General features: G+C 35.6%; 1 protein-coding gene across 5 annotated transcripts in view; it reads left to right on the forward strand.

Moving 5' to 3' along the window:
• The window catches only part of LOC150102596 (uncharacterized), a 337,088-nt gene that overhangs the window by 219,520 nt on the left and 91,869 nt on the right, over positions 1-25,699 (forward strand). For all 5 annotated transcript variants that reach the window (XM_090398992.1, XM_090398995.1, XM_090398993.1 and 2 more), the window contains 2 exons: positions 1,175-1,236; positions 22,314-22,522. In XM_090398992.1, coding sequence (XP_090255118.1) covers positions 1,175-1,236; positions 22,314-22,522 — 271 coding nt within the window. The remainder of the gene's footprint in view (positions 1-1,174; positions 1,237-22,313; positions 22,523-25,699) is intronic.

Consider the following 25,699-nt stretch of genomic DNA (forward strand, 5'->3'; position numbering starts at 1 on the left):
TTGGAACATGGTGTTAATAATGACTAGTCCATGTCTTGAACAGAAATCCAGCATACATTTACTTATCATTATTATTAGCTTTGCTCTTTTCTCCAAATTTTCCCAAAGCATTTTTATATGCTTGGAATCATTTCCTGGTCTTCTTTAGATCTCTCACTTTTTCTTTGTGTTAGATGTACTTTCTCTAATGACAGAAAATATTCCTCCTCCTCTTTCTTTATACCTCTTGTATAACTATAGTTACAAATAAGTCTCATGGTCCAATTCCATATTCAGATATTTTCCCCACATCACTCTACTTAACATTCCCTACCATTGAAGAAGATTATTTTTGTATGTAGTGTTGAATACTCCTTCTTTTTCCTGATGATTATTGCCTGAATATAACTTCTTTGTGTTTGTTTCATAGAAGAATCTCACCTGTTTCTCTCTTCTTTGTTTGAGTAAGATTATGCTATTCTGGTACTTATCCATTTCTTTTGTCATTTACATTAGTTTTTTCCATCTATGCTTCCTATGTTGTGTGCCAATCTTAAATTCTGATGTTGAGTTGGAATTTATTTTAGCAACTGTGTTTGTGCTGTTTGCTCATGTTCCCTGACAAAAACAGCAGTGCCTTGTTTTGACTGCACCAGTTATGATGAAATTCTCTCATGTTGTACCTTAATTTTATTTTGGTTAAAGCCAATAAGAATACATTTTGGTATCAGCTAAATCCCAAATTAAGAGCTCATCCTCATTTGTTCAGTATTCAGATGGATACCTACTAATGGGGTGCACTACAATGTGAGGATTTGACTTTAGGTTAGAATTCCTGGCAGCTCTCTGCATTCTTTAAAAGGCTACATGTTATCCAACTTTAACCCTTAAGCAACCACCTATGAAAGACACTCATACTGAAAGTTTGTAATTTCATAAACTCTCAACTACTTTTTTCAATCTTAAAATTGCAGCACAGAAGCAGTGTTTGCCTACTTCATATAGAATAGTATTCTTTTTTTTATTTTCCTCTCTTTTCATTTGATTTATTGCTAAGTTGCAGTATTTTAAGCTCTTCTCTTCATTAATTAGAATTGTCAATGTTTTATTGAAAATCTATAATTATTTAGTTTTCACAGAAAAGTTCATTGAATATGTTTGTTAGTATTAAATTTGATTTTTTATCATCTTTTAGAACAGAGGAAGAGTTAATAGCTAAAATTGTTAATAAAGTAAAGAATTCCAGTATATCGCATGGTAAGTAAATTATTTATTTATCATTAAAGAAAATGTATATATGTCTCAAAAGATGATATCTTAAAGGAGTGACATCCCTCTACCACAGAAAGGCTATATTTCAAGTCTTTCTAAAAGTATTGATTTTGGTCATGCTATGTTACAAAATGATTGTTAGGCCAGAAAAGTTGTTACAGAAATGAGCAATATTTTAACAACTTACACTATATCCCGAAAGAATATTTCAATAAAATTTGTGATTGTAGCACCTAATACCCACAATGTTGTTTGTAGATGCATTTGCTTTCTTTAGAGAGTTGCTGTACATACACATATATGAACTTTGAAATCATGATTGATTTCATTGAAGGAACTATACAAATAAAGGCTTTGAATCCATATAAATTATATTTGGAAATTAATTCTTTTCTGACATTTGATGAACAGTAATGATCTTAAGTAGTTCAGTAAGTATATTAAAATTAGTTATGGCAAGCATTTTTAATACAATGTGAATTAAAATTAGTCTAGAATATTGTTGTTTTATGGTGTATTATGAAAATAGTGTATCTATATTCACAATTGTTAAAGTAGATGCTCCAAATTAAGTTCCTCCAGAATTTCCATACTTTAAGATAGAATATATTCCTCTACTCCCCAGTTTAGGTTCAAGACTGGTTTCCAGTATATCAGTATATATAGTTATTTTTCTTTTTTTCTTTACTGCAGTTGAATAATTTTTATTAGCAGAAGAATTTGAAATGATAATACCCATCTCATTTAATTAATTGAAATTTGGTATTCATGATACCATAAAAATTTATTGATATTAATTATTTAATAGTGTTGACTTACATATCACAAGCACATAATATACATGATAATTTATTAAGCTTTTAATATTTCAATGGGTTTCAAACCATCATTCTCAGAGCACACAAACACTAGTCACAGAACACAACTTACTAGCTGGCATCAAATAATTTTGAAACCAGTTCAAAATTGTAATGGACAGAGCTAATGTCATATAATATGCCCCCAGGCTGGATTGAAAGTGCTCTACAGCCACAGGACTTTAAGGTAATAAATAACCATTTGTCGAATTTTTGGTATATTTAAAGTAGTCATTAATTTCTTTTTTGTTTTATATATGAATTCCGCTAGTAAAAATTGTAACACTGTCTAGCACTATGAGTGAACTAAGGGTAAGAGATAATCCAGAAACTCTGCTATGGACACCAAACATGACACCTTTTCAATCTACTTCAGTCATCCAAAAAGCTGGAATAGTGGTTTTATACTGGATAATTTAATTTGTATACCATCTGAATATCTACCATTATTGCTTGTGCCAAATGTAAAATTAGCCCCTTAGACTTGTAACAGCATCTGTGTAGTACCATAGTTTTCTTCCATTTAATCCTGTTTGATGTAGTGATGTTTACCTGATAAGATAGCCAATCTCTGTTAAATAAATATATCTTCACATCAGTTTTTAAACCGCACATCAAACTAGCAACCCTTATCCATTCTAAAAAATAAACTTCATACCATACTCCTGGAGGAATTTAAAAATGCCCTGTCTGTAACTTATACTATTTTGGACAGAGAGGAAGAACTGTTAACATTTACTTTGAAGAACATAAAAAATACATACAATACTAACATGATGACAAATTAGGACTGGCTAATCATGTGTTAGACACCCCTTTACACAGAATTAAATGGAAGAAAACTGCCGTGACATAGAAGCCATTACAACTTTAAAATACTATGTTTAGAGTCATCATCATCATCAGCAATATGGTGTTCTCCAAACCTGAATGATTATGGCTGTATCAATTTACCATGCCCACAGTAAAATGGCCTATTGGTTGGAGAGTGGATATGCTATTTGCTCTCTGAGCTATAAGTTACAGTATCACCCAGCTAAATGATATTACATTTTAAATTCATTGAATGGACTGGGGCAACTCATGACAAAGGTGGACTTCACATTACTTGCCTTATTATCCCATAATGCAAAGCACATCTCCTTGCGGACATGTATAATGCTAAGCATTATGGGAAGGGTGACTACCCAGACCGCTATTAAATATATGTAAATTTTATATTTAATTTATAGTCTAACCAAGTGAAAAAACTTCCATCATTGAATGTTGAATTGTTTCCACAATTACTTAGATTGCTCACATCCACCAGTATTTATCTAGTAGTATTTTTTTGTTATCTGATGATATTTTGTAATACAGTGAAATATCAACAGTTTAATATATTATCATATTTATTTTGATATGATTTGACATGGTGTTATGAATCAGTGCCATCATCATCAATTTCCTGCCATGTACCCTCAAGGGGTGTACAGGATATGATAGTACTACATGAAAAATTTACGTCATTACTAACTTCCTATCTACAATTTTCCTCCAAATCAGTCTGTTACTTTTCAAGACTCCAACATTACCAGATCTTATATTTCTATCGTCTAAGGCACTTTGTACCGTATCAATCCACCTATATGTTGGTCTTCCTCTGGGTCGTTTTCCTGCTAACTTGGCAGAGAATACTTGTTTTGCTAATCTTTCCTCACCCATTCTGTTTAAGTGACCATACCACCTGAGATTAGCTCTACTAACGCATTCCTGGATGCCGACAATGTCAAGTTTTTTCCTAATATTCTCATTTTTAATATGATATTGCCATTGATGCCATCTGTTCATGCCTCTAATCTTTCTCAGGACTCTCATATCTGCGGTCTCTACTCTTTGGTCAAGTTTTACTTCTGATCCATCTCTCAGATCCATAAGTTAAAACTGGTTTCAACACTGTCTTGTATATAGCTAATTTAGGGTTAAGACTAATTTCTCTCTTATTCCATATGAATTTATTCAATTGACTTCCCACCATACCAGCTTTGTTGATTTTTTTGTCTATTTCCATATTTAATTTACCATCTTCACTAAAAATCATGCCTAAGTAGCTGAAATGTTTTACTTGTTCCACAGGTTCTCCATTCACAGCACAGTTGACATTTTCAATGATTCTGCTTATTTTCATTGTCTTTGTCTTTTTATTGCTGACCTTCATACCATATCTATTACGACAGTTATTCAATTTAGTCAGAGAATCTTCCAGCATTGTTTGAAAATTATGGAGACAACTACCGTGTTTGAATAAAAACTTTAGTTTAATATAACTAAAATCTACATTCGACGTTTCAACCTTTATGTCAGGATCATCATCATCTGGAGCATACAACTACACACAGAAAACAAGCTACACTACAATCAAACTGGTTTGCTAAAGATACAGACCAACCACTACAAACAATTGTTGGCCTGACCTCTGGTGGGGAAAAAATATATATATATACATCAATGCTAGAGTCCTATTATTAGTGTTATCTGTTGGTTGTAGAAATACATTGGGCGTAACAACAAGTATCTATCTATATACATATATTAACATCATGAATATACTTGTACATTCCAGCCAGTTGGTATGGAATGGTTTCTAATACTAGTTGAAGGTTGGTTAGAGTCCTGACTTATGTTGGATTTTATGTATTAGGTAGGCTGAATGTGTGCCATCCAGATCCTTGGAATTTTCATACCATCTTTGTTGTTGATAATTGGGTGGTTTATCAGGATTTCGCAGGCTTCCTTAACTTTCCTTTCATACCAGGTTTTTCTGTGGTGTAAAAAGTAGGTGCTTTTACAGTTGATTTGGTGTAAGGTGTTGAGCGTGTGGTCTGAGAGGCCTGCTTCACCATAATGGTTATATTTAATGTATCTAATGTGTTCTTTCTTGCGTATAGGGATTGTCTGTCCTGTTTCACCAATGTATGGTAAGTTACGGGCGCAGCGGATGCAATAGACACCAGGATGTGCTAATTTAAGGAGAGGATCCTTAATGGAGTTGAATATGGTTTTAAGTTTAGTGGGTGGTTTAAAGGTGGCATTGAGGTTATAATGTTGTAGGATTCTGTTGATTTTTTCTGATAACCCTTTAATGTATGGGATGGCTATGGTTTTACTGTAATCTAGATTTGTTTTGTTGTTGTTTTATGGAGTATTTTATTAATAGTATTTTTGTTATAGCCATTATTTATCAATGTGTCTCTGATGATTTTTAGTTCATGTTTCAGGGCTTGTTGATTAGAGCAAATTGTTGTAGCTCTGTTTTTAAGAGTGTTAATGACTCCATATTTTTGTGATGGGTGATGGTATGAGTTAGCATGTATGTATTGGCCAGTGTGTGTCAGTTTTCAGTAGACCGTGAAGGATAGACTGCCTGAGGAAGACGTGTGACTAATGTGTCTAGGAACATGAGCGAATTTTGATTTTCGATTTCGATGGTAAATTGTATGCATTTGTGTTGTTTGTTCAGGTGGCTAAGGAATGTGTCTAGCGTTTGTCGCCTGTGTGGTTAGATCGCGAACACGTTGACGACGTGTTCGCAATCTGGAAACCCTTTGTTCAAAGATTTTCATGTAGAAGTTAGCAATTGTGGGGGAGGGGGGGGATAGTGGTGAGCCCATGGCTGTACTTTCTTTTTTTGTAGGTAAAATTTGTTTTGTCACACGAAGTAACTGGACTGTATTACGTGGGCAAAGAAGGCCGTAATATCAGGCTGAAATTTGTTCTGTAGTAGGAGAATTGTGTCATTGATGGGTACATTAATGACACAATTCGAAACTGACTAATAAGTCGTCTTTGTCGAGTGTTATGTTTTTAATTTTGTTTATAAAGTGTTGTGTGTTTTTTATGTAGGAGGGGGAATGACCTACCAACTCCTTGAGTGTTGCCGCTAATTTCTTGGCTAAGTAGTAATTGGGACTGTCTATTCCTTCTACGATTGGTTGAAGGGACACATTTTGTTTGTGTATTTTCGGGACCCCATATATTTGGGGGAGGGGCGTAGTGGGGTTTGAGTTTTTTAACCGTGTCTGGTGGCCAAGAAGTGACAGACTTGAGTAGTTTCTCTGTTTTATCATTTATCCTTTTTGTTGGGTTATAATTTAGTAGCTTATATGTGTTGTTATCGGCTACTAGTCGATTCATCTGTAGAACGTATGTTGACCTGTCAAGGACGACAGTGGCGTTTCCTTTATCTGATTTCATTATTATTATGTTTTGTTTGGCTTTTAATGACTTAATTGCTGCTAGTTCTGTTTTTGTGAGATTGTTCTGTATGGTTTTCTTAGTATTCAGGACATTACTAGTTTCTAAACGTATTTTATTAGCTATATTATTAGGTAGGGACCTGATGCCTCTTTCTATGTGGTTGATAAAATCCAATTTGTTTACCATTTTAGGTGCTATTGTGTAATTAAGTCCTTTATTCAGTAGCGTAAGTTCGCCGCTGTTCAGGGTGTGGCTTGATAGGTTGATCACATGGTTCTTGCTTGCCGGTGGTTGGTCACTCCTTGTCTCCCTTGATTATTGTTCATTGTTGGTGTTTATCGGGGAGGCGGTCTCCTGATTGGGTGGATTCCTGTGATTGGTTGCCATGTTTTGCTGTTGTTTCAAACCGTGGAATTTCGTCTTGAGTTTTTCTTTATTCTTTTCCAGGGTATATTTGGCCAAATTGTCAGTAATTCTTTCAGGTACTTGTAGAATTTATGGATTAATATAGTTCGATAGTTCAGATTGCAATTTTGAAACTAGATTTTGCGTTATTGCTAGGTTTTGATGGGCTGTTTGGATCTGTTCTCTGAGCATTGCTTTTTTCTGTGCGGTCATAAATACGGAGAGCTTTAGCTGATGTGAATTTCTTTTTTTAGCCTGATGCAGATAGGAATAAGGTTATTGTCTCTGCATCTCTTTAAAAAAGGCCAACAGATTGATCAGGAGGGAAATATGTATCTTTAGCTTACCATAACGATTGCAGCGCTTGTGGATATCATTTCCATGGATGATCTGAATCCTTTCTTTTAAGCTTACACGGTGATCCGAATGCATTTTTTGAAAATTATGGAGACACCTACCATGTTCGAATAAAAACTTTAGTTTAATATAACTAAAATCTACTTCGACGTTTCGACCTTTATGTCAAGGTTATCATCTGGAGCATCCAACTATACACAGAAAACAAGCTACACTACAATCAAACTAGTTTGTTAAAGATACTGACCAACTGCTACAACAGTTGGTCAGTATCTTTAACAGGCCTGACCTCTGGTGGGGAAAAAAAATTATACATCGACGCTAGAGTCCTATTATTAGTGTTATCTGTTGGTTGTAGAAATACATTGGGCATAACAACAACAAGTATCTATCTATATACATATATTAACATCATGAATATACTTGTACATTCCAGCCAGTTGGTATGGAATGGTTTCTAATACTAGTTGAAGAGTGGTTAGAGTCCTGACTTATGTTGGATTTTATGTATTAGGTAGGCTGAATGTGTGTCATCCAGATCCTTGGAATTTTCATGCCATCTTTGTTGTTGATATTCGGGTGGTTTATCAGGATTTCGCAGGCTTCCTTAAATTTCCTTTCATACCAGGTTTTTGTGTGGTGTAAAGAGTGGGTGCTTTTCCAGTTGATTTGGTGTAAGGCTTTGAGCACATGGTCTGAGAGGCCTGCTTCACCATAATGGTTATATTTAATGTGTCTAATGTGTTCTTTCTTGCGTATAGGGATTGTCCGTCTCCTGTTTCACCAATGTACAGCAAGTTACAGGTGCAGCGGATGCAACATAAAGGTCGAATGTGGATTTTAGTTATATTAAACTAAAGTTTTTATTCAAACACGGTAATTGTCTCCATAATTTTCAAAAAATGCATTCGGATCACCGTGTAAGCTTTAAAAGAAAGGAAAGAATCTTGCAGACATGTAGCAGATTTATTTAGAAGTATAACATCATCCGCATAACGCAAAGAGCTGACATTAACATCTCCAATTTTGATATCATGTTTAATACCACTTTCCTTCATAATGTGATCAATATAGATAATGAATAACAGAGGGGATAATGTACATCCTTGTCTGACACCAGGTTTAACATTAAACCATCTTCCTGTACTTCCTTCAATTCTAACTGCTGACTTACAACTCAAATAAAGACTAAGTATTGCTTGAGATAATGCTCCATTGACACCATATAACTGTAGCATATTGAATAGCTTCTCTCTTGGCACCTTGTGATATGCCTTTTCCAAATCGACAAAACTTAAATACAGATCTTTGTTATATTCCCATGCTTTCTCAACTATTTGTCGTAAAGTGAAGATTTGATCCTGACAGCCTCTATTTGGCCTGAATCCAGCTTGTTCTTCACCAAGCTTTTCTTCCACAATTCTTCTCAACCGTTTCTCAAGTATACTTGCATAGATCTTGCCAGGAACACTCAGTAGGGAAATACCTCTGTAATTCTCACATTCAGTTTTATTTCCCTTTTTATATATGGGTACTATGAGAACTCTACTCCAATCGTCTGGAAATCATCCCTCTGGCATTCTGAACTATGCAGTGCAGCCACTGTAAGACTTTTATACAACCATACTTCAGCATTTTTGGTCGAATATCATCTACTCCTGCTGCCTTTCCACATTTCAAGCCTTTGATGGCTTTTTCTACTTCAAGTATGGATATGTATTCCTGACTTCCTGACTGCATGCCTGGTCAGTGTTTTTTATCACTGTGCTGTCATCACTGCTTGTTTCATTTAGCAAATTTTCAAAGTAACTACGCCATACTTCAAGGATATCTTTTTTTTCCTCCTGTTTTCATGTCACCCTTATCATCTCTAACTCCTTTTACAGCACTCTTTCCTCCATTCCTAAGCTTCTTCAACAACCTCCAGAATATTTTGCCACCTTCTTGATATTTATTTTCTATATTCTTGCCAAAGTCCTCCCATGACTTTTGTTTAGCTAGTTTTACACACTGTTTAGCTTTCTTACATTTGTCTCTGTATTCTCTCAGAGCCAAGCTGACTTATTTGACAGGAACTTTTGATATGCTTTCTTCTTTTCCTTCACCGCCTCTTTAACTTCCTGTGTCCTCCAGGGAGTTCTGATTTTTTTATCCATGCAGACTTGCCTCTCTGACAGAATCAATCAATGTTTTCTTCAGAGTTTGCCACTGAATATCCAAGGTTTGATTCCTGTTTTCAAACTATTTCATTTTTTCTTCAATAATCTTTCTGTATTTTAGTCTACAGTTAACATCTGATGGCTGCTCAACTTTTATTCGCTTTAAAACTTTCTTACATGTTATTCTTTTCAATATGAAATTCAATTTTATCCCTCAAGGCTAAATAGTGATCACTTCCAATTTCAAATCCTCTGTACACTCTGGTGTCCTGCACAAAGGGAGAAAACATCACTATCAACAATAACATAGTCAGTGAGACTTTTCTTATTCTTTGCCTCATCTCTCCATGTGAATTTGTGCACATTTTTATGTTGGAACATGGTAATAACATGGTAACAGTAATAATCAGTCCATGTCCTGAGCAAAAATGCAACAGGTATTTGCCATATTACTAGCTTTGCTCTTTTCTCCAAATTTTCCCAAAACTTTTTTGTATGTCTGACAATCACTTCTTACTCTGCTATTTAGATCCCCAACAAGGACCAACTTTTCCTTTTTCATTGTGTCGGTAGCTTTCTCTAGAGCCTCAAAAAATTCCCCTACTTCTACCTTAGTATAATCTTCTGTGGGACTATAGGCACAAATAATTCTCATTGTCTAGTTCCCCATTCTGATATTTGCCCAAATCACTCTACTTGACGCTGCCTGCCATTCAAGAAGATGAGCTTCGTATTTTGTGTTGAATATTATGGCTACTCCTTCTTTTCCCTGTCATTGCCTGAATATAATATTTTGTATTTATTGCTCAGAAAGATCTCACCAGTTTTTGTCTTTTTTGTTTCAGTCACTCCTATTATGTCGATCTGGTACTTATCTAATTCCTCCGCTAGTTCCATTTCTTTGCCATTCAGGCTTCTTATGTTGATAGTACCGATCTTTAACTCTGGTGATGTTGTGTTAGGGTGTGTTTTAAGATTTGTTCCAGTAGCTGACTTTTCGCTGTTCGCACTGGTTCCCTGGCGAAAACAATGGGGGGGCCTTGTTTAACCAGGCGACGCCCCAGCCAGCATGAAATTTTGTCATGTTGTACCATCATTTTGTATTTTGGTTTAACCAATAGGAATACAATTTGGTCGGTCAAATCCCAAATTGCCAGCACATCCTTGTTCGTTCAGTATCCAGGTAGATACCCAACAGGGTGCACTACGAGAAGGTGAGGATATTGGACATTAGGTCAGAAGCCCTTGTCGGTTATTCACATTCCTTTAAAGGCTATGTGGAGGTCTCTGCTCAGTTTTACAGCTTTGACCCTTAAGCACCCTATCGTACTACAGAATTAGTGCCATTAGCAACTAATATAAATAGTTGACAACACCCATTGAGCTATTAGGACCATTTTATTGCCAAAATTAGACAAAACAAAATTGTATACAGTACAGTTGTAATAATAAATTGAATTATAACAGAACAATTACAATAATGAAGTTATACAAGAATATAACTTGCATCATTTTCACAATTATCACAATCATAAAATGTATCATTTTATGATTGTGATAATTTCCTTATTCATTTGGATTACTTTCAAAGTGACTTTATATGTGAAACTGATGCAGTAGTTCTGTAATTTTGACATTCTTTTGAATATGACTCTTTTTTGTCATTGGGATGAATACTTTGGTTGATGCAACTTTACCAACAATGTGACCTGGTTTTCAACAGTGGTGTATTACAGGGGAAGAAAGTGATTGATATAGTATAGCAGATGAATTAAATCCAAAAAAAGTACCATATTAGGAAGACAGTGATGTGGCAAGCAGTTTTCATTTGAGGTAATCTGGTGTGTATAGAGGCCAGTAGGACAAAATATAGACTTGGTTGCTATGTAGGTTTAGAGAGGAAGGAACAAAGGAAGATGTGAAAGACATGCATTGACAAATTAACATGCGAGGTCATGTCAAGTAATTATTATGGATGCTTCAAATATGAGGACATGATTAGAAGGATGAAAGATCACATGATAAAAAAAAAAATTCACTTGCTTAGAGATAATTACTTGAAACAGCATGTGATGGAGGAGACTTCCAGTTGAACCGTGTTGGATCTCATAATAGGATTAGAACATCTGTCCAAAACAAAAATAGCCACATTGCCTTACCATGCAATTAGACTTTAGAGTCTTATGTGAAATTTTCATTTAATAAAGGATATATCTGAGAAGTACAGAGTAGTCGATTATGACAAATGTAGATGGCAGCTTGAAGCAATGCCAATGCTTGAGAACAAGGACAGGATGTTAATAGTTGGTGATGATCAAGGAGTGTTTGAAAGAATCAGTATCAGACTGCATATCCAAAGACAGAAGGATAAATCAAATAGGAGTTAAAGGAATGAGTGCTATCATTAAGCAGGAGCTACAAAATCAAAATAAAAAAAATAAATAAAAATGTTGTGGAGAGTATATAAGGAGAAAAGTGATCACTAATTCATAAGCAGTACAAGGCAGAAGTAAAGAAGCTGACCAGCATTGTATGGAAGGTAAAATCAAGTGGCAAGAAGAAATGTTGACAAGTAAATCCCAAAAGAAATCCCATAGAGTTCTTTCATTTTGTGGCAAGTAAAAGGAAGAATGACTATGGAAGAATAACTTTAAAGAGTACTGATAGTAGCAAAGTGACAGACACAGAAAAAAATAGTTGAGTAACCACTTTGCAATGGAATCATCCAGGTTATGAGAAATATTGTTATGCGAAATGTGACAGGAACTGATGCAAATACAATCATGGGATTAGATGGAATATCAAGTCATATATTATGAGTGCAAGTCTATTATGAGAGTGTGCAAAAAAATTGGCTTGTTTCTGACTATGCTCTTTAAATTGATCTGAGCTCTAGTAAGTCTTGAGAGAGTGGAAGGAGGGTAAAATGGTTCTGTTGCGTAAAGGAGGCCCCGAGATAGCAAATTATAAAACAATCAGTATCTCAGGAATGGTGGAAAAGGTATTGGAAAAGTTTGTCACAGATGGAATTCAGGAATAGGTGGATAACAATATGATACTTAAGGGGGGGGGGGGCAGCATGGCTTGTGAAGTATAGGCCACATAATCATTTTCTCATTTTCCTTTTATAACCCAGTGACACTTGAAAGTTTTTACACAAGGTAAGTAGACCCGGAAAAGATATAAAGAGTGAATTAATGCAGAAGTCACATATTTCTCATACATATAAGTAATATAAAGGTATAAAGGGTAGGACCTGTCTTGGTAACTTATTCACATTTTATAATAAAGTGACAACAGAATTGGATAAAAGTAATGGCTGCTCAACTTTGCCAAGGCATTTGACAGACTACCACATCGAAAACTATTAGTTTTCGATGTGGTATTAGCATGGATGGAAGAGGGGAGGGTTGGCTGACAGACAGACACCAGAGAGTAGTATATGGTGGAGTGGAATCTAGGAGGATGAAGATGACTAGTGGAGTACTATAGAATTCGATACTAGGACCGCTACTCTTTAATTTGTATATCAGTGACATAGGGAAACACTTAAGAGGGGATATTCGATTGTTTGCTGATGATGCAGTAGTTGATAAAGGTGAGAGCATTAGTTGATAAAGGTGATGTAGATATCCTGCAGGATGATATAAATAAATTGGCATTCTGGGCAAAGAATAATGGTTGTCAATTTAATGTTGCAAAATGTAAGGTTATGCACTTCAGGTTGAAAAGGTTGCATATGGTGTATCATATCGTATACAATCAATATGATACACCATATGGTGTATCATATTGATGGTATTGGATTGCAGGAAATTCATGAGGCTAGGGATTGGGGATAATGACAGACAAAGAGTTTATGTTCTGAGGGTATATTGCAAAAGTTGGTAAAATAGCTCAAATGATTACTTGGATATTAAAAAACACACTAACAAGTAAAGATAGGGAAGTTATTATCCCTCTTTATAAGGCTATGATTCAACCACATCTTGACTACTGTAACATCTTGACTACTGTACAGATTTGGTTACCTGGGTATTTTGGGGACCAGGAGGTGGTAGAGAGGATTCAGAGACAAGTGACCAAGATAGTTACAGGTCTGTGGAAAACTCTCTATGAGAATAGGTAGAAGGTTTGTGGGGGATATGACAGAACTTTCAAGATATTAAAGGAGTTTTATAAAATCGATGCAAGTGAAATTTTTCAATATATGGCAAATAGCCAGAGAACTAGGGACCATCCATTGAAATTGTGTAAGAGTGTGGTTAGTAGGGGTGTGAGGACCAGATTTTTTTGTGTGGAGAGTGGTGAGTGATTGAAATGGATTTCCAGAATTGGTTGTGAGTTCTCTGACAGTGAATGGATTCAAGGAGAGGTGTGATAGGATTTGTGTGTAATATGGTTAATTTGGATCTCCCACGATGAGTTTCTGGACTCCATGGAGATGCCATAAAATGATGATAATAATAATTATTATTATTAAAATACTCTGGATCACAGATAGTTGTAGACATTTTTATCACTTGGTTAGAAAACAAATTATTTCTGCTAAGAAATTATAATCTGACACACATTTTTACTACATGTACTACTATGCAAAACATTTAGATATTGAGAATTATCATCATCAAATTCCTGCCATCATGTACCCCCTCCCAAGGGGTGTACAGGATATGATAGTACTACATGCAAAATTTACATCATTACTAACTTCCTAGTTACAATTTTCCTTCAAATCAGTCTGTTACTTGTCAAGACTCCGACATTATCAGATCTTATATTTCTATCATCTAAGGCACTTTTTACTATATCAATCCTACCATACCAGCTTTATTGAATTTTACTTGTTCCACAGGTTCTCCATTCACAAAGCAGTTGACATTTTCAATGCTTCTGCCTATTTTCATTATCTTTGTCTTGTTATTGCTGACCTTCATAACATATCTATTACAACAGTTATTCAATTTAGTCAGGGAATCTGCAGGCTTGTAGCAGATTTATTTAGGAGTATAACATCATCTGCATAAAGGAAAGAGCTGACATCTCCAATTTTGATATCAGGTTTAATGCCACCTTCCTTCATAATGTGATCCATATAGATAATGAATAACAGAGGGGGTAACGTACATCCTCATCTCACACCAGATTTAACATTAAAGCCATCTTCCTGTACTTCCTTCAGTTCTAACTGCTGATTTACAACTCAAATAAAGACTAAGTATTGCTTGATATAATGCCCTATTGACATCTATAACTGTAGTGTATTGCATAGCTTCTCTCTTGGCACCTTGTCATATGCCTTTTCCAAATCGACAAAACTTAAATACAGATCTTTGTTATATTCCCCTGATATCTCAACTATTTGTCGTAAAGTGAAGATCTGATCCTGACAGCCTCTATTTGGCCTGAATCCAGCTTGTTCTTCATCAAGCTTTTCTTCCACAATTCTTCTCAACCATTTCTCAAGTATACTTCATAAATCTTACCAGGAACACTCAGTAGGGAAATACCTCTTTAATTCTCAAATTCAGTTTTATTTCCCTTTTGATATATGGGTACTACGAAAGCTCTACTTCAATCATCAGGAATTTAATCCCTCTGTCCAGGCCTTCTGAACTAAGCAGTGCAGCCACTGTAAGACTTTTATACCACCATACTTCAGCATTTCTGGTCGAATATCATCTATTCCTGCTGTCTTTTCACATTTCAAGCCTTTGATGGCTTTTTCTACTTCAAGTATGGATGTGTATTCCTGAATGTATGCCTGTTGAGTATTTTTTACCACAGTGCTATTACTGCTTGTTTCATTTAGCAATTTTTTAAGTAATTACTCCATACTTCAAGGATATCTTTATCTCCAGATTTCATGTCACCTTTATCATCTCTAATTCCTTTTACAACACTTTTTCCTCCATTTCTGAGCCTTCTTCAACAATCTCCAGAATATCTTGCCACCCTCTTGATATTTATTTTCTATGTTCTTACCAAAGTCTTCCCATGACTTTTGTTTAGCTAGTGTTACTCAGTGTTTAGCTTTCTTACATTTGTCTCTGTATTCTATAAGAGCACAAGCTAACTTATTTTCCAGGAACTTTTGATGTGCTTTCTTTTTTTCCTTCACTGCCTCTAACTTCCTGTGTCCACCATGGAGTTCTAATTTTTCTATCCTTGCAGACAACCTCACCATATGCCTCTCTGGCTGAATCAATCAAAGATTTCTTCAAGGATTGTGACTGAATCTTCCAGGTTTAGTTCCTGTTCTCAAACACTTTCATTTTTTCTTCAATAACCTTTGTTATTGAAGAAAAAATGAAAGTGTTCACATCTGAGAGCTGCCCAACTTTTATTCACTTTAAAACTTTCTTACATGTTATTCTTTTCAATATGAAATTCAATTTTATCCTGCTCAAGACTAAATAGTGATCACGTCCAATTTCAAATCCTCTGTACACACTGGTGTCCTGCATCAGGGAGGAAACATCACTATCGACAATAAAGTAGTCAATGAGACTTTTCTTATTCCTTGCCTCTTCTCTCCATGTGAATTTGTGCACATTTTAATGTTGGAACATGGTGTTAGTAATAACCAGTCCGTGTCCTGAGCGAAAATCCAATAGGTATTTGCCATTATTATTAGCTTTGCTCTTTTCTCCAAATTTTTCCAAAATATTTTTGTATGTATTGATATTGAGAATTATTATTTTTATTAATTCTTGCGCATTTCTGAGGAGTCAAACTCATTGTGGGAGACCAACTTTAGCCATTGTTAACACAATATTTATCATGCCCCTCCTTTCACTCATTCATCAATGAAGCACTCAAATCACTTGCTAGCAATCTATTCTGTCCACCCCTCCAAGTAAACAAATCTAGTCCTAACCATACTCTTATACAATTTCCTGGTTCTCCTTGTTCTCTTCCTTCCATATACTGAAAACTTTCTTCAGTGTCAATCCCATAAAAACCCCTTTGATAATTTATATGCTTCTATCGTCTCTTCTTATTTCTATATCATCTACTTTTTGAACAACTCAACCTTCCATTAAATCTTATAAAAAGTATTCGTGCCTCAGTCTAAGTCACTTGCCTCCAAATTCTTCATCCCACAGAATCCAGGCAACCAGATCTGTATGCAGTATTTCAGTTGTGACATTATAAAGGATAATAATAGCCTACATATCATTGCTTGTTAGTATGTTCTTTAACAGCCACATAATATGATGTGTCGTTTTGGCCACTTTTGCAATATATTCTTTAAACTTCAACTCCTTGTCACAGTAATCTCCAAATCCCTGGCCTCATTAATTTCCTCCATTTGCCAGTCTATTTAATCATCTGCAGGATCTCTACATCATCTTCATTATCTGTTGCTCTTCCTGGCTTTGCATCATCAGCAAACAACTGAATATTTTCTCCGAAATCATTTCATATGAAAAATAAACAACAGAAATCCAAATGGTGAGTTTTGCAGTATATTATCAGTCACCTGCATTCTCGTGGTCTCAACTTCCCATACACCACCCTTGAGATCTGTCCATAAATCCATAAACCTTCTTATCCCAATCTCAGCCTCACATCTATTCCCATTTGCTCCAATTTATACAACAGAGTTCTATGTTGAATCTTGTGAAATGCCTTCTCAAAGTCTAGCAATATCACTGAGTAGCCATTTTCTTTACCAAATCAGTTTGCATTTTATTATGAAAAGTAAGCCAATTATTAAAGCAAAATCTACCCTTTAAAAAACCATTTTGTCCCCTATAAAGTATTATATTCCTGTCCATCAAGGTCATGAATTCCATCTTTACCAACATTCTTGATCCCCCCCCCCCATTTGGATATACTAGTTCAGCAATGTTTTTGGTTTTCATATGTCTTCAGAAAAATTTCCACCCAAACAGCAAGCCATGCATGCACTGCCTCTTTCACCTTTCAATTTGCTGGAAAAATAACCTTTTAAAGCAGAACCATAGTCTGCAGTTGGTTTATCACTTCCTTGATAGTGACACCTCCTGTTGCTTTTTCAGCATTCTCACCAGTAATTGTAGATGGACATCCTGACCAATAATGATCAGATCATACTGATCAGTTCATGAACTGTATGCTTTTTCAACTGATTTTGAACATGTAAAATTATTCATGTGCAATTTATGTGACACTCATATACAGAGGTTGACAGTTCTGTTCACTGTCTGTGTCATGTCTTGTTCAAGAGTTTATCTCTTCTCACTGCCCCGTACTCTCTCCTTCATGGAACTCTTGATCAGAAATGAAACATACAACAAACAGTAGACAGTACCACTGCAACTGAAATAAATCTCCTTCGAATATGTATACGTATTTCAACAAACATGGCAGATTAAGCATAGTATACTGCTTGGTTTGACATGGCAGTATCCCTGAAAAAAAAAAATAAAAAAAACAGTCAATTTACAAATATCAGCAGCCTAAATGCCGACATAAATAACATACACCATCATGTATGGATATCTGGTACATTAACACAAAGAGTGGCACCTATGCTTTTGTGAGGTCCAACATTGCTTGGCAGAGAATAACCAATTTAGAATCCTCTGGTTTTTGACTTCTCTGGGTTTAGGTTTCCTTTCTTCATCCAATAGCATTCATTTGCTGTATTTATTACTCTCCAAATTCTTAAAATCACTCTGACCTCTTCACCTTCATATCTGTGAATCTTGCCTTTCTGCATTCCAGCTATCCAAATAGCAAAGTCATCTTCCTAGGTGACCTTAATGTCCACAATTCTAGTTGGCTTTCCTTTTCCAACACCACTGACCAAGCTGGATGAGATGTGGAAGTTGCTGCTGTAACCTGTGGCGTAATGGAAATCATACATCTACTAACATGAATTCCTAGTAACACGCCCTCTGTTCTCCCAATACCTGTTTTTGTTTTAATCAGTTCTCCTTCCAGATATATACTGTAGAGGTGACCTCTTCCCTTAGTAACTCAGATTACAATTTTTTGCAAGTTTCCTCTCACACAGGCCTTCTCTCCAAACCTAGTGTTCTTTGGAACTATAAAGGTACCAATCACGATGACCTTAGAACTTCCGCTCTTCCTTTTCATCATCAGGCTACTGCTTCTGCTCTTCTGATCCAAACATATTCTGAGTAAGTTCTCCCAATTCCCTTCTGCTCTTCCTTTTCATCAGGCTACTGCTTCTGCTCTTCTGATCCAAACATATTCTGAATAAGTCCTATGCATTATCATTACCGGCATAAAGGCTTTCACTCAGCATACTACTCAAGCCTTAATTCATTAAATGCTATAACAAAGAGTTGAAGATAAAAATTCATCTTACTGCAGATGGCTTGTAACAAGAATCCCCAGCTTATGTTAAATAGCCACAAGCAGAACCAAACCTAACTTCATGCCAATAGCAGAAAACTTGCTTCCTACCCAAATTAATGATGTGCCTTCTGCTTTGCAAAGCCATTGATTACAGCTTTTGTTTATTTCTGCTTCCACCTCTCTCTAATCCACATGACACTCACACCACTAATATAGCACCTAAAGATAATGCTGATCTCTCGGTATTGCTATTATCCTCGAACTCCTACATAGATGACCAAAGCAAATCGTCTCCTACCACACTAGAAGCTGAACATTATATGCCTCATGGTTATGACAAAAGAACATTAGAAGAATTCTGAACAACTAAGACACTAAAATCTCTTTTAGTTCCAATGACATCTCTTCAGTTGTACTCAAAATACTCTGCCCCACAGCTAATACGTGTCCTATATTGTTTCTGCAATCTTCTATACTCAGTTGTCATTTTTCTCAGTGTGGGGAAGCAAGCATGCTTTCAACTTATTCCAAAAAAGAGTGATAAAAATTTTCCATAAAACTACCACCTGATGGCCATCACCTCATTCATTCCTCTCCAAGCATAATGGATAAATTAAGCATCTTTCAACTTTTCTCCTCACTAGTTAATGAGGGACCATTATTATTAATATTATTTATATGGGTACACCTTGGAGTCAAAAGACTCATCATGGAAGACCTACATTAACACAATACCTATCATATCATCTACTCAAACTTATTTACTGTTGTGGTCTGGTCTCACAATCACCTCTGGCAATCCATTCCACTCATTCTACAAGTAAAGCACCTAGTTCACACATCCTTACTAACACACTAGACAACTTCCTAGTGTGACCCCCCCTCCTTGTTTTTCCCCTACTCCCTATGTATTGCAAAATTCTTTTGTATCAGTCTTACAGAATCCCTTTAGTAACTTATAAGTTTCTATCACATCCTCCTCTGCCTGTCAGCTAAACTCTGAAACCCACACACCTTCAGTCTGTTTTCACAGGGAACATTCCACAGAACAGTCACAAGCTTGGTCACTCGTCTCTGAATCCTCTCTGCCACTTCCCGATCTTCAAGAAATGCAGGTGACCAAATCTGTGTACAATAGTCAACATGTGGCTGAATCAGAGCCTCATAAAGAGGGATAATAACCTCCTTATCTTTACTTGTGTTCTTCAACATCCAAATAATCCTCTGAGCTATTTTGCCAACTTTTGCAATATGTCCTCTGAATTTCAAATCTGTCCACCATCATCCCCAGATTCCTAGCCTCATTGATTGCTTGTAAACTGGTGCCATCACTATTACTTTATGTAAGCATCACCTTACATTTTACAACATTATATTGATAACCATTGCCCTTTGCCCACACTGCCAATTTATTTAAATCATCCTGTAATATATCTACATCACCTTTATTAACTATTGCTCTCTCCAGTTTTGCATCATCAGAAACAGCTGAATATCTCCCCTCCCCCTCAAATCTTCTGCTATATCATTATAGTAGAAGACCCATAGTTGACATCTTAGCCTACATTTCCCACCACCAGACATGTGTGCCTTGGAAAGGGTTGGAGAAACGTGTTGTCCCGTCACTCTTTGCATTTCAAGAACATTTGAAATGTTCAACATTGAGGCCTGGTCAATAAACTGCCATCCTTCAGTCTACCTGCCACCTTTTGTAATTGGTATCCAGCTTTTTTCCTCTGGTCATTCACTGTGTGTCACTGTAGATGGATTTCTCTCTTCAAGCTTAGCCATCAGTGCACAAGCACCTCAGTGCTCTGTTCTGTCATCTCTCCTCTTTCTCCTGTTTGATCTACTCTCATTTGCCACTAATCTTATCAATAATTCAACAATCAGTTGATAGGCGGAGGAGGGGAGATATGATTGAGACATTCAAATTACTGAAGGGTTTCTATAAAATTAATTCAGAAGATATTTTTGAGAACAGGGCTGGTTGTGGGAGGACTAGGGGACATCCATGGAAACTGGGCAAAAGTGTGGTTAGTAAAGGTGTTAGAGCTGGGTTCTTTACTTTTAGAGTAGTGAATGAGTGGAATGCGCTCCCTGAGTCTGTGGTGGATGCTGTGACAGTGAATGAGTTTAAGGCGAGGTATGATAGATACTGTATGAATGTCAAATAGTTGTGATGAATATGATTTGGGGCCTCCCTCGATGAGTCTAATGACTCCCTGGAGTTGCCCGTAATAATAGTAATAGTAATAATTTTGCTGATGATAGTACTCTCCATTCATCTTACCCATTCGACAAACCATGCAGTGCTCAAATATCCCAAACTTTAGATCATCTAAACCACTACCTTAAACACTGATCTCCACACCATCGTTCAATGTGATGAGGATAACCTAGTCACCTTTGCTACTACCAAAATGCAGTCGTGCATTTTCTCTCTCATAAAAAGGATCTCAGCTTGCCTATCCTTATGTTCGGTAATGCACAAATCACTAGACAAGATCAGATCTGTCTCCTTGGACTAACACCTTCAGTCTCTCCTGGCATAAGCACATCCATCAGTAACTTCCTCAGTTTCTAAAAATAATGCTATTTTTCCCTCATCCAGGTACTTACTCTGTACAAAACCCAAGTCCACCCTTTCTTAGAATACTGTTCACATCTTTAGAATGGTGCGCCTAACACCTTCTTGAAGATTCTTGATGCTGTCCAAAGGATAACAATTCAGCTGTTAGATAATCGCTCTTTCATTGGCTCACTTCATTCTCTATCACAAATTCATTGTTTCAGCTATATGTCTTTTCAGGTACTTCTATGAATGCTGCTTCAATGAACTGGCAGCCTGGTAATACATAAGCGAAAGCTGCCCAACATTCCTTTTCAGTATAGCTGCAAATGCTCTGAACCTGCTTCTCTTCTTCCTTTTTAATTCCATCTGCTGCTGTCCTGTGGAACATCTTTTTCCCATCAACTACAGCCTCCAACTCTTCAAGAAAAATATAAATTAGCTTCTTTCCTAATTGTACTCCACACTCAGGGGACAATAGTACTCACCAGTACTCCACACATGGCATTCATCTATAGGTTCTTCTGCCTCTTGTGTATAATGGATTTGATATATACTACTGTGTGTGTGTGTGTGTGTGTGTGTGTGTGTGTGTGTGTGTGTGTGTGTGTGTGTGTGTGTGTGTGTGTGTGTGTGTGTGTGTGTAAATTCATGAATGCTCTGCTTTAGCAAAAAGCATTTCATAATACTATGATGTAAAGCATTTCATAATACTATGATGCATTAACAGAGCAGGCTACGTTCATGCAGTTAATCCATCAACATACTGATTAGTGAAGGTTGAATACTTCAGCTAAATAATACTTCATATTTATAGTTAAATGCACATTTGGCAGCAAGACAATTTAAATAAAACATTGCAAATACTCTCTAACTTATCACATTACAAAAAAGTTAAATAAAAATTTTAAATTGTAACAGTTTAGATGCAAATTTTACATTGGATACAAGCATATTGTGTTTTCGAGATGGAAATTTCTAATATTATTGTAGGTGTTTTTTTTGTTTGTTTCTTTGACTAAATTATTAATTTAAGCAGAATATTAAGCAACCCAGTAATATACTTTATTAGTTTGCTTGTTATTTTCAGTTAACAAAAATATTTTACTTTTGTTCTGGTTGACATATTTTTTAACTCCAGCAGACATTAACTTTTTGCAGATAAACATGATATGCCAAAAGAAAGTAGTAGTATATTGAATAGAAAGCTTGTGGAAAAATTAGCAGTAGAAGCTATTAGGGAAAATCTGACTAGTCAAAATGCAGAAATTATGAATCATGAGGTAGATAAAATTTCCTCCTCATCATCAGAAGTAGTTGAACCAAATGAAGAGGATTCAGTAAATGTTCAGATTCACTTGGCACTCCAGGTAGTAAAAGTAACATTATATTTTAAAAAAGAATTTCATGCCACTAGGCAGTTGGAAAATTTGAATTTCACTTTGGTTTCATTAATCTTATGTTAGTTGCTTTAAAGTGCAATAGTCCACCATTTATTTTTTCACTTTGGGAAGTTAGCTTTTTGTTATAAGATTTGAAGGTTTATTAACTTGAAGGAATTCTGTATGCACTGTATTCATTGCTGCAAAACGCCAAGTCCTGGAGCTAATTGATGTTATTTTATGTTATTATTAAATTAAAATCACTGAAACTTTCAGTCAGTTTCTTCTATTTAAAAAAAAGTAGTAAATAATAACATGTTTGGCATGAATGCTTTCTTGCAAGTAGATAAAGTAGAAGATGGTATTTAGAAGCTTTTTAACAATATTGTACTTCAATTATTTGCCAGGAGAGAATTAATCACAACAACAACAAACAGTTAGTCTTGTGTGCTCTATATTTAGTTTGTTTTAAGGGGAAAGCTGAAGAATAATTCAAATGGAAAATTCCAAACTCCCAGTTTTTTTTTTTTTTTAATAATTATTTCTTCTGCATTGGTCTAGAAAGAAATTTTAGTAAATAGATATCGGCACCCACTTTGGTATGAATATTTATGAAACCCATATGCTAGATTCCATATTATTAAATTTCTAGATTTCATATTATTAAATGACACCTCCCTGGAGTTTGAGGGTTCAGCACAGGACAATATACACAATATTAGATGGCACAATCAACCATCAGCACTTCACAATTCGTCACCTATTATATAGTGTGTTGTCTGTTAGACATGTGTATTCTTACCAATTTGCCTGTGTTGTAAGAGACAGAAACCTGAGTTTTGGGGAGGGAAGCTCTGTTACCCTATGAGATAAATGAGATCAGCTAACTGTTCTTCAGTTGATAAAGTCCATATAAAGATTTCTCTCATACCTGAAACAGAGAGGGGGAGGAAGTGGATCTTTAGGAGAGTGGAGAAGAAGGGAAACCAGCTTCAGATGAGGCTTGAAAGCAGTACAGAGATTATATTTCTTTAAGATTCTGGCTATTTTTTTCTGCAGTGCCCCTGATATAGGTAATACTAATGACATTACTGTAGTATGTATGTTGAGAAGTATATTAAAATATTAATTATGAATAACTTGAATTAATACTTTCCTATATTCCTGCAACATTACATTGCTGTCATCAGGGATCACGAACAATGATATATGCATGCAGGCACTACTGGGCAAATGAAGCTGAAAAAAAAAAAAAAAAAAAGCAACCAAAGTCCATCCTGGAGTCCTAAATAGTGCCCCCTAGTGGGCTGTATTGGGTGGTTATGGCCATTGGACTGAAGATTTGAAGATGGGTGCTTCCCAAATATGAGGTAGTCTCATATTTGGGAAGTCCAAATTTGTTGAAGTTTGGAAGCTTAATCAGGGCTGAGGCAGATTCAAGGAATAGCCTTTCATATTTGTATTTGCTGTGTAATAGAGTAGCTTTTTCCAGCATATCCTGTGATGAGTATCCAATGCTTTGGATGCCCACCACAGGACGAGTTCTTGAGAATAGCAGGATGAAATTGTGTTTCTCTATGGCAAAGATTAAGAACGTTAGTGATGTGAGGTTGCAAAGAGATTTGACAGATACTAATGATCTAGCAGGTGGTAAATGTAGTATGCAGGAAGATATGAAAGAAGGTGGTTAATCGTGAATTAGTAAGTAACTTTTAGTTGTGTTATGTACCATATCAACTACCCTACAAGATGATATAATTGATAATTGTGTGCCTCTAATAATGTCCTAACAGTGTGTGAAAAATATATCGAAACCCAAGGACTGCCAACAGCTGCCATAACCTTCTGACCTAGATACAAGGTATAAGTAGAACAAAGAGCTGAAGGATTAACATACTGCTATCTTAGGAAATGGTTATTCACTGCAAAGTATGCAAGGAAACAGCCGTTGATAACAAGACTATACTTGTTACTATTACGGTTACGTAAACTGTAACCATAATAGCAACTATCATTTTTACTGCATAGGATTGAGTGAAAGTCAGTACAAAAAATTATCAAAAGATAGAAAACAAAACTGGAAATGCATTCCATGCAAATTTAAAGAGCAACCATACTCATGGTGGTCAGGTCCTTTGTTCCAAAGCGGTATGTATTCCAGTTCTGACCAGTGCTCGCAGGCAAATGAGTCACTCAGCCCTGACACCAGTGCAGCAATGTCCATTGCCAGTTTAAATGAGTGTGATCTGCAACTTAAAGAAGGAGACAAGTGAACTGAAAACCTCTGCTGAATATACATCTGCCAAAATAGATGAGTTTCTAATACACAATAGTTGAGCTAACAGAAGAAATCAAAAAAACTTAAAACTAAAAATACAGAACTGGAAAATTCCAATTTACAGTTACAGCATGAACTTAAGTTAATTAATCAAATTGTTGATGATCTCAGTCAACAAGCCATAAACAGAAATTTGGAAATAGTAGGTGTCCCTCAAGACCCGCATGAAAACGTGTATGAAATAATAAAAAAAAAGATTTAAAAAAAAATTCAAGTGGATTTTAATGAGAAGGACATCGAAGCAGCTCTCAGACTACATAATGCACAAAAAACAAGCCACAATATTATCAAATTCAGGTCTAAGGAGGCGAGAGATAGATGGATAGCTAGAAGGAAATAAGAACATAAAGTTCTTATTTCCTTCTAGCCATCCTAGGTACTACAGATATAAGTAGTAATTTTAAAGATGGCAAAATATACTTAAATAAACATTTGACTGCAAACATGAAGCATCTATCATATGTAGCAAAAAAATAAAATATAAACAGGATAAAGACTATTAAGTATCTCTGGATCAAGGATGGTAAACTCTACTCTTCATGAAAAAAGATAACACGTTGCATATATGGAGGATAAAGTGCGAAGATGACTTCCAAACTCTTTTAAAAATAATGAAAGAATCCCTGATTACATTGTGATGGATAACAAGAACATTGATATTAGTATAACTGCTTTTAAAAATTGCATAATTTGCAATTTTCAAAAGAATTAAGAAGATATTTATATTTCAATAATGAACCTATTCTAAAAATATTGCATTTAAACTTAGATGTATAAGAGATAAAATGGAACATCTAGAACTAATATTAAATGACCTAGATTATAAT

The sequence above is a fragment of the Typopeltis vanoorti genome, chromosome 10 (assembly GCF_054136105.1).
Source record: "Typopeltis vanoorti isolate ZY-2024b chromosome 10, IOZ_Tvanoo_1.0, whole genome shotgun sequence".
Classification (NCBI taxonomy): domain Eukaryota; kingdom Metazoa; phylum Arthropoda; class Arachnida; order Uropygi; family Thelyphonidae; genus Typopeltis; species Typopeltis vanoorti.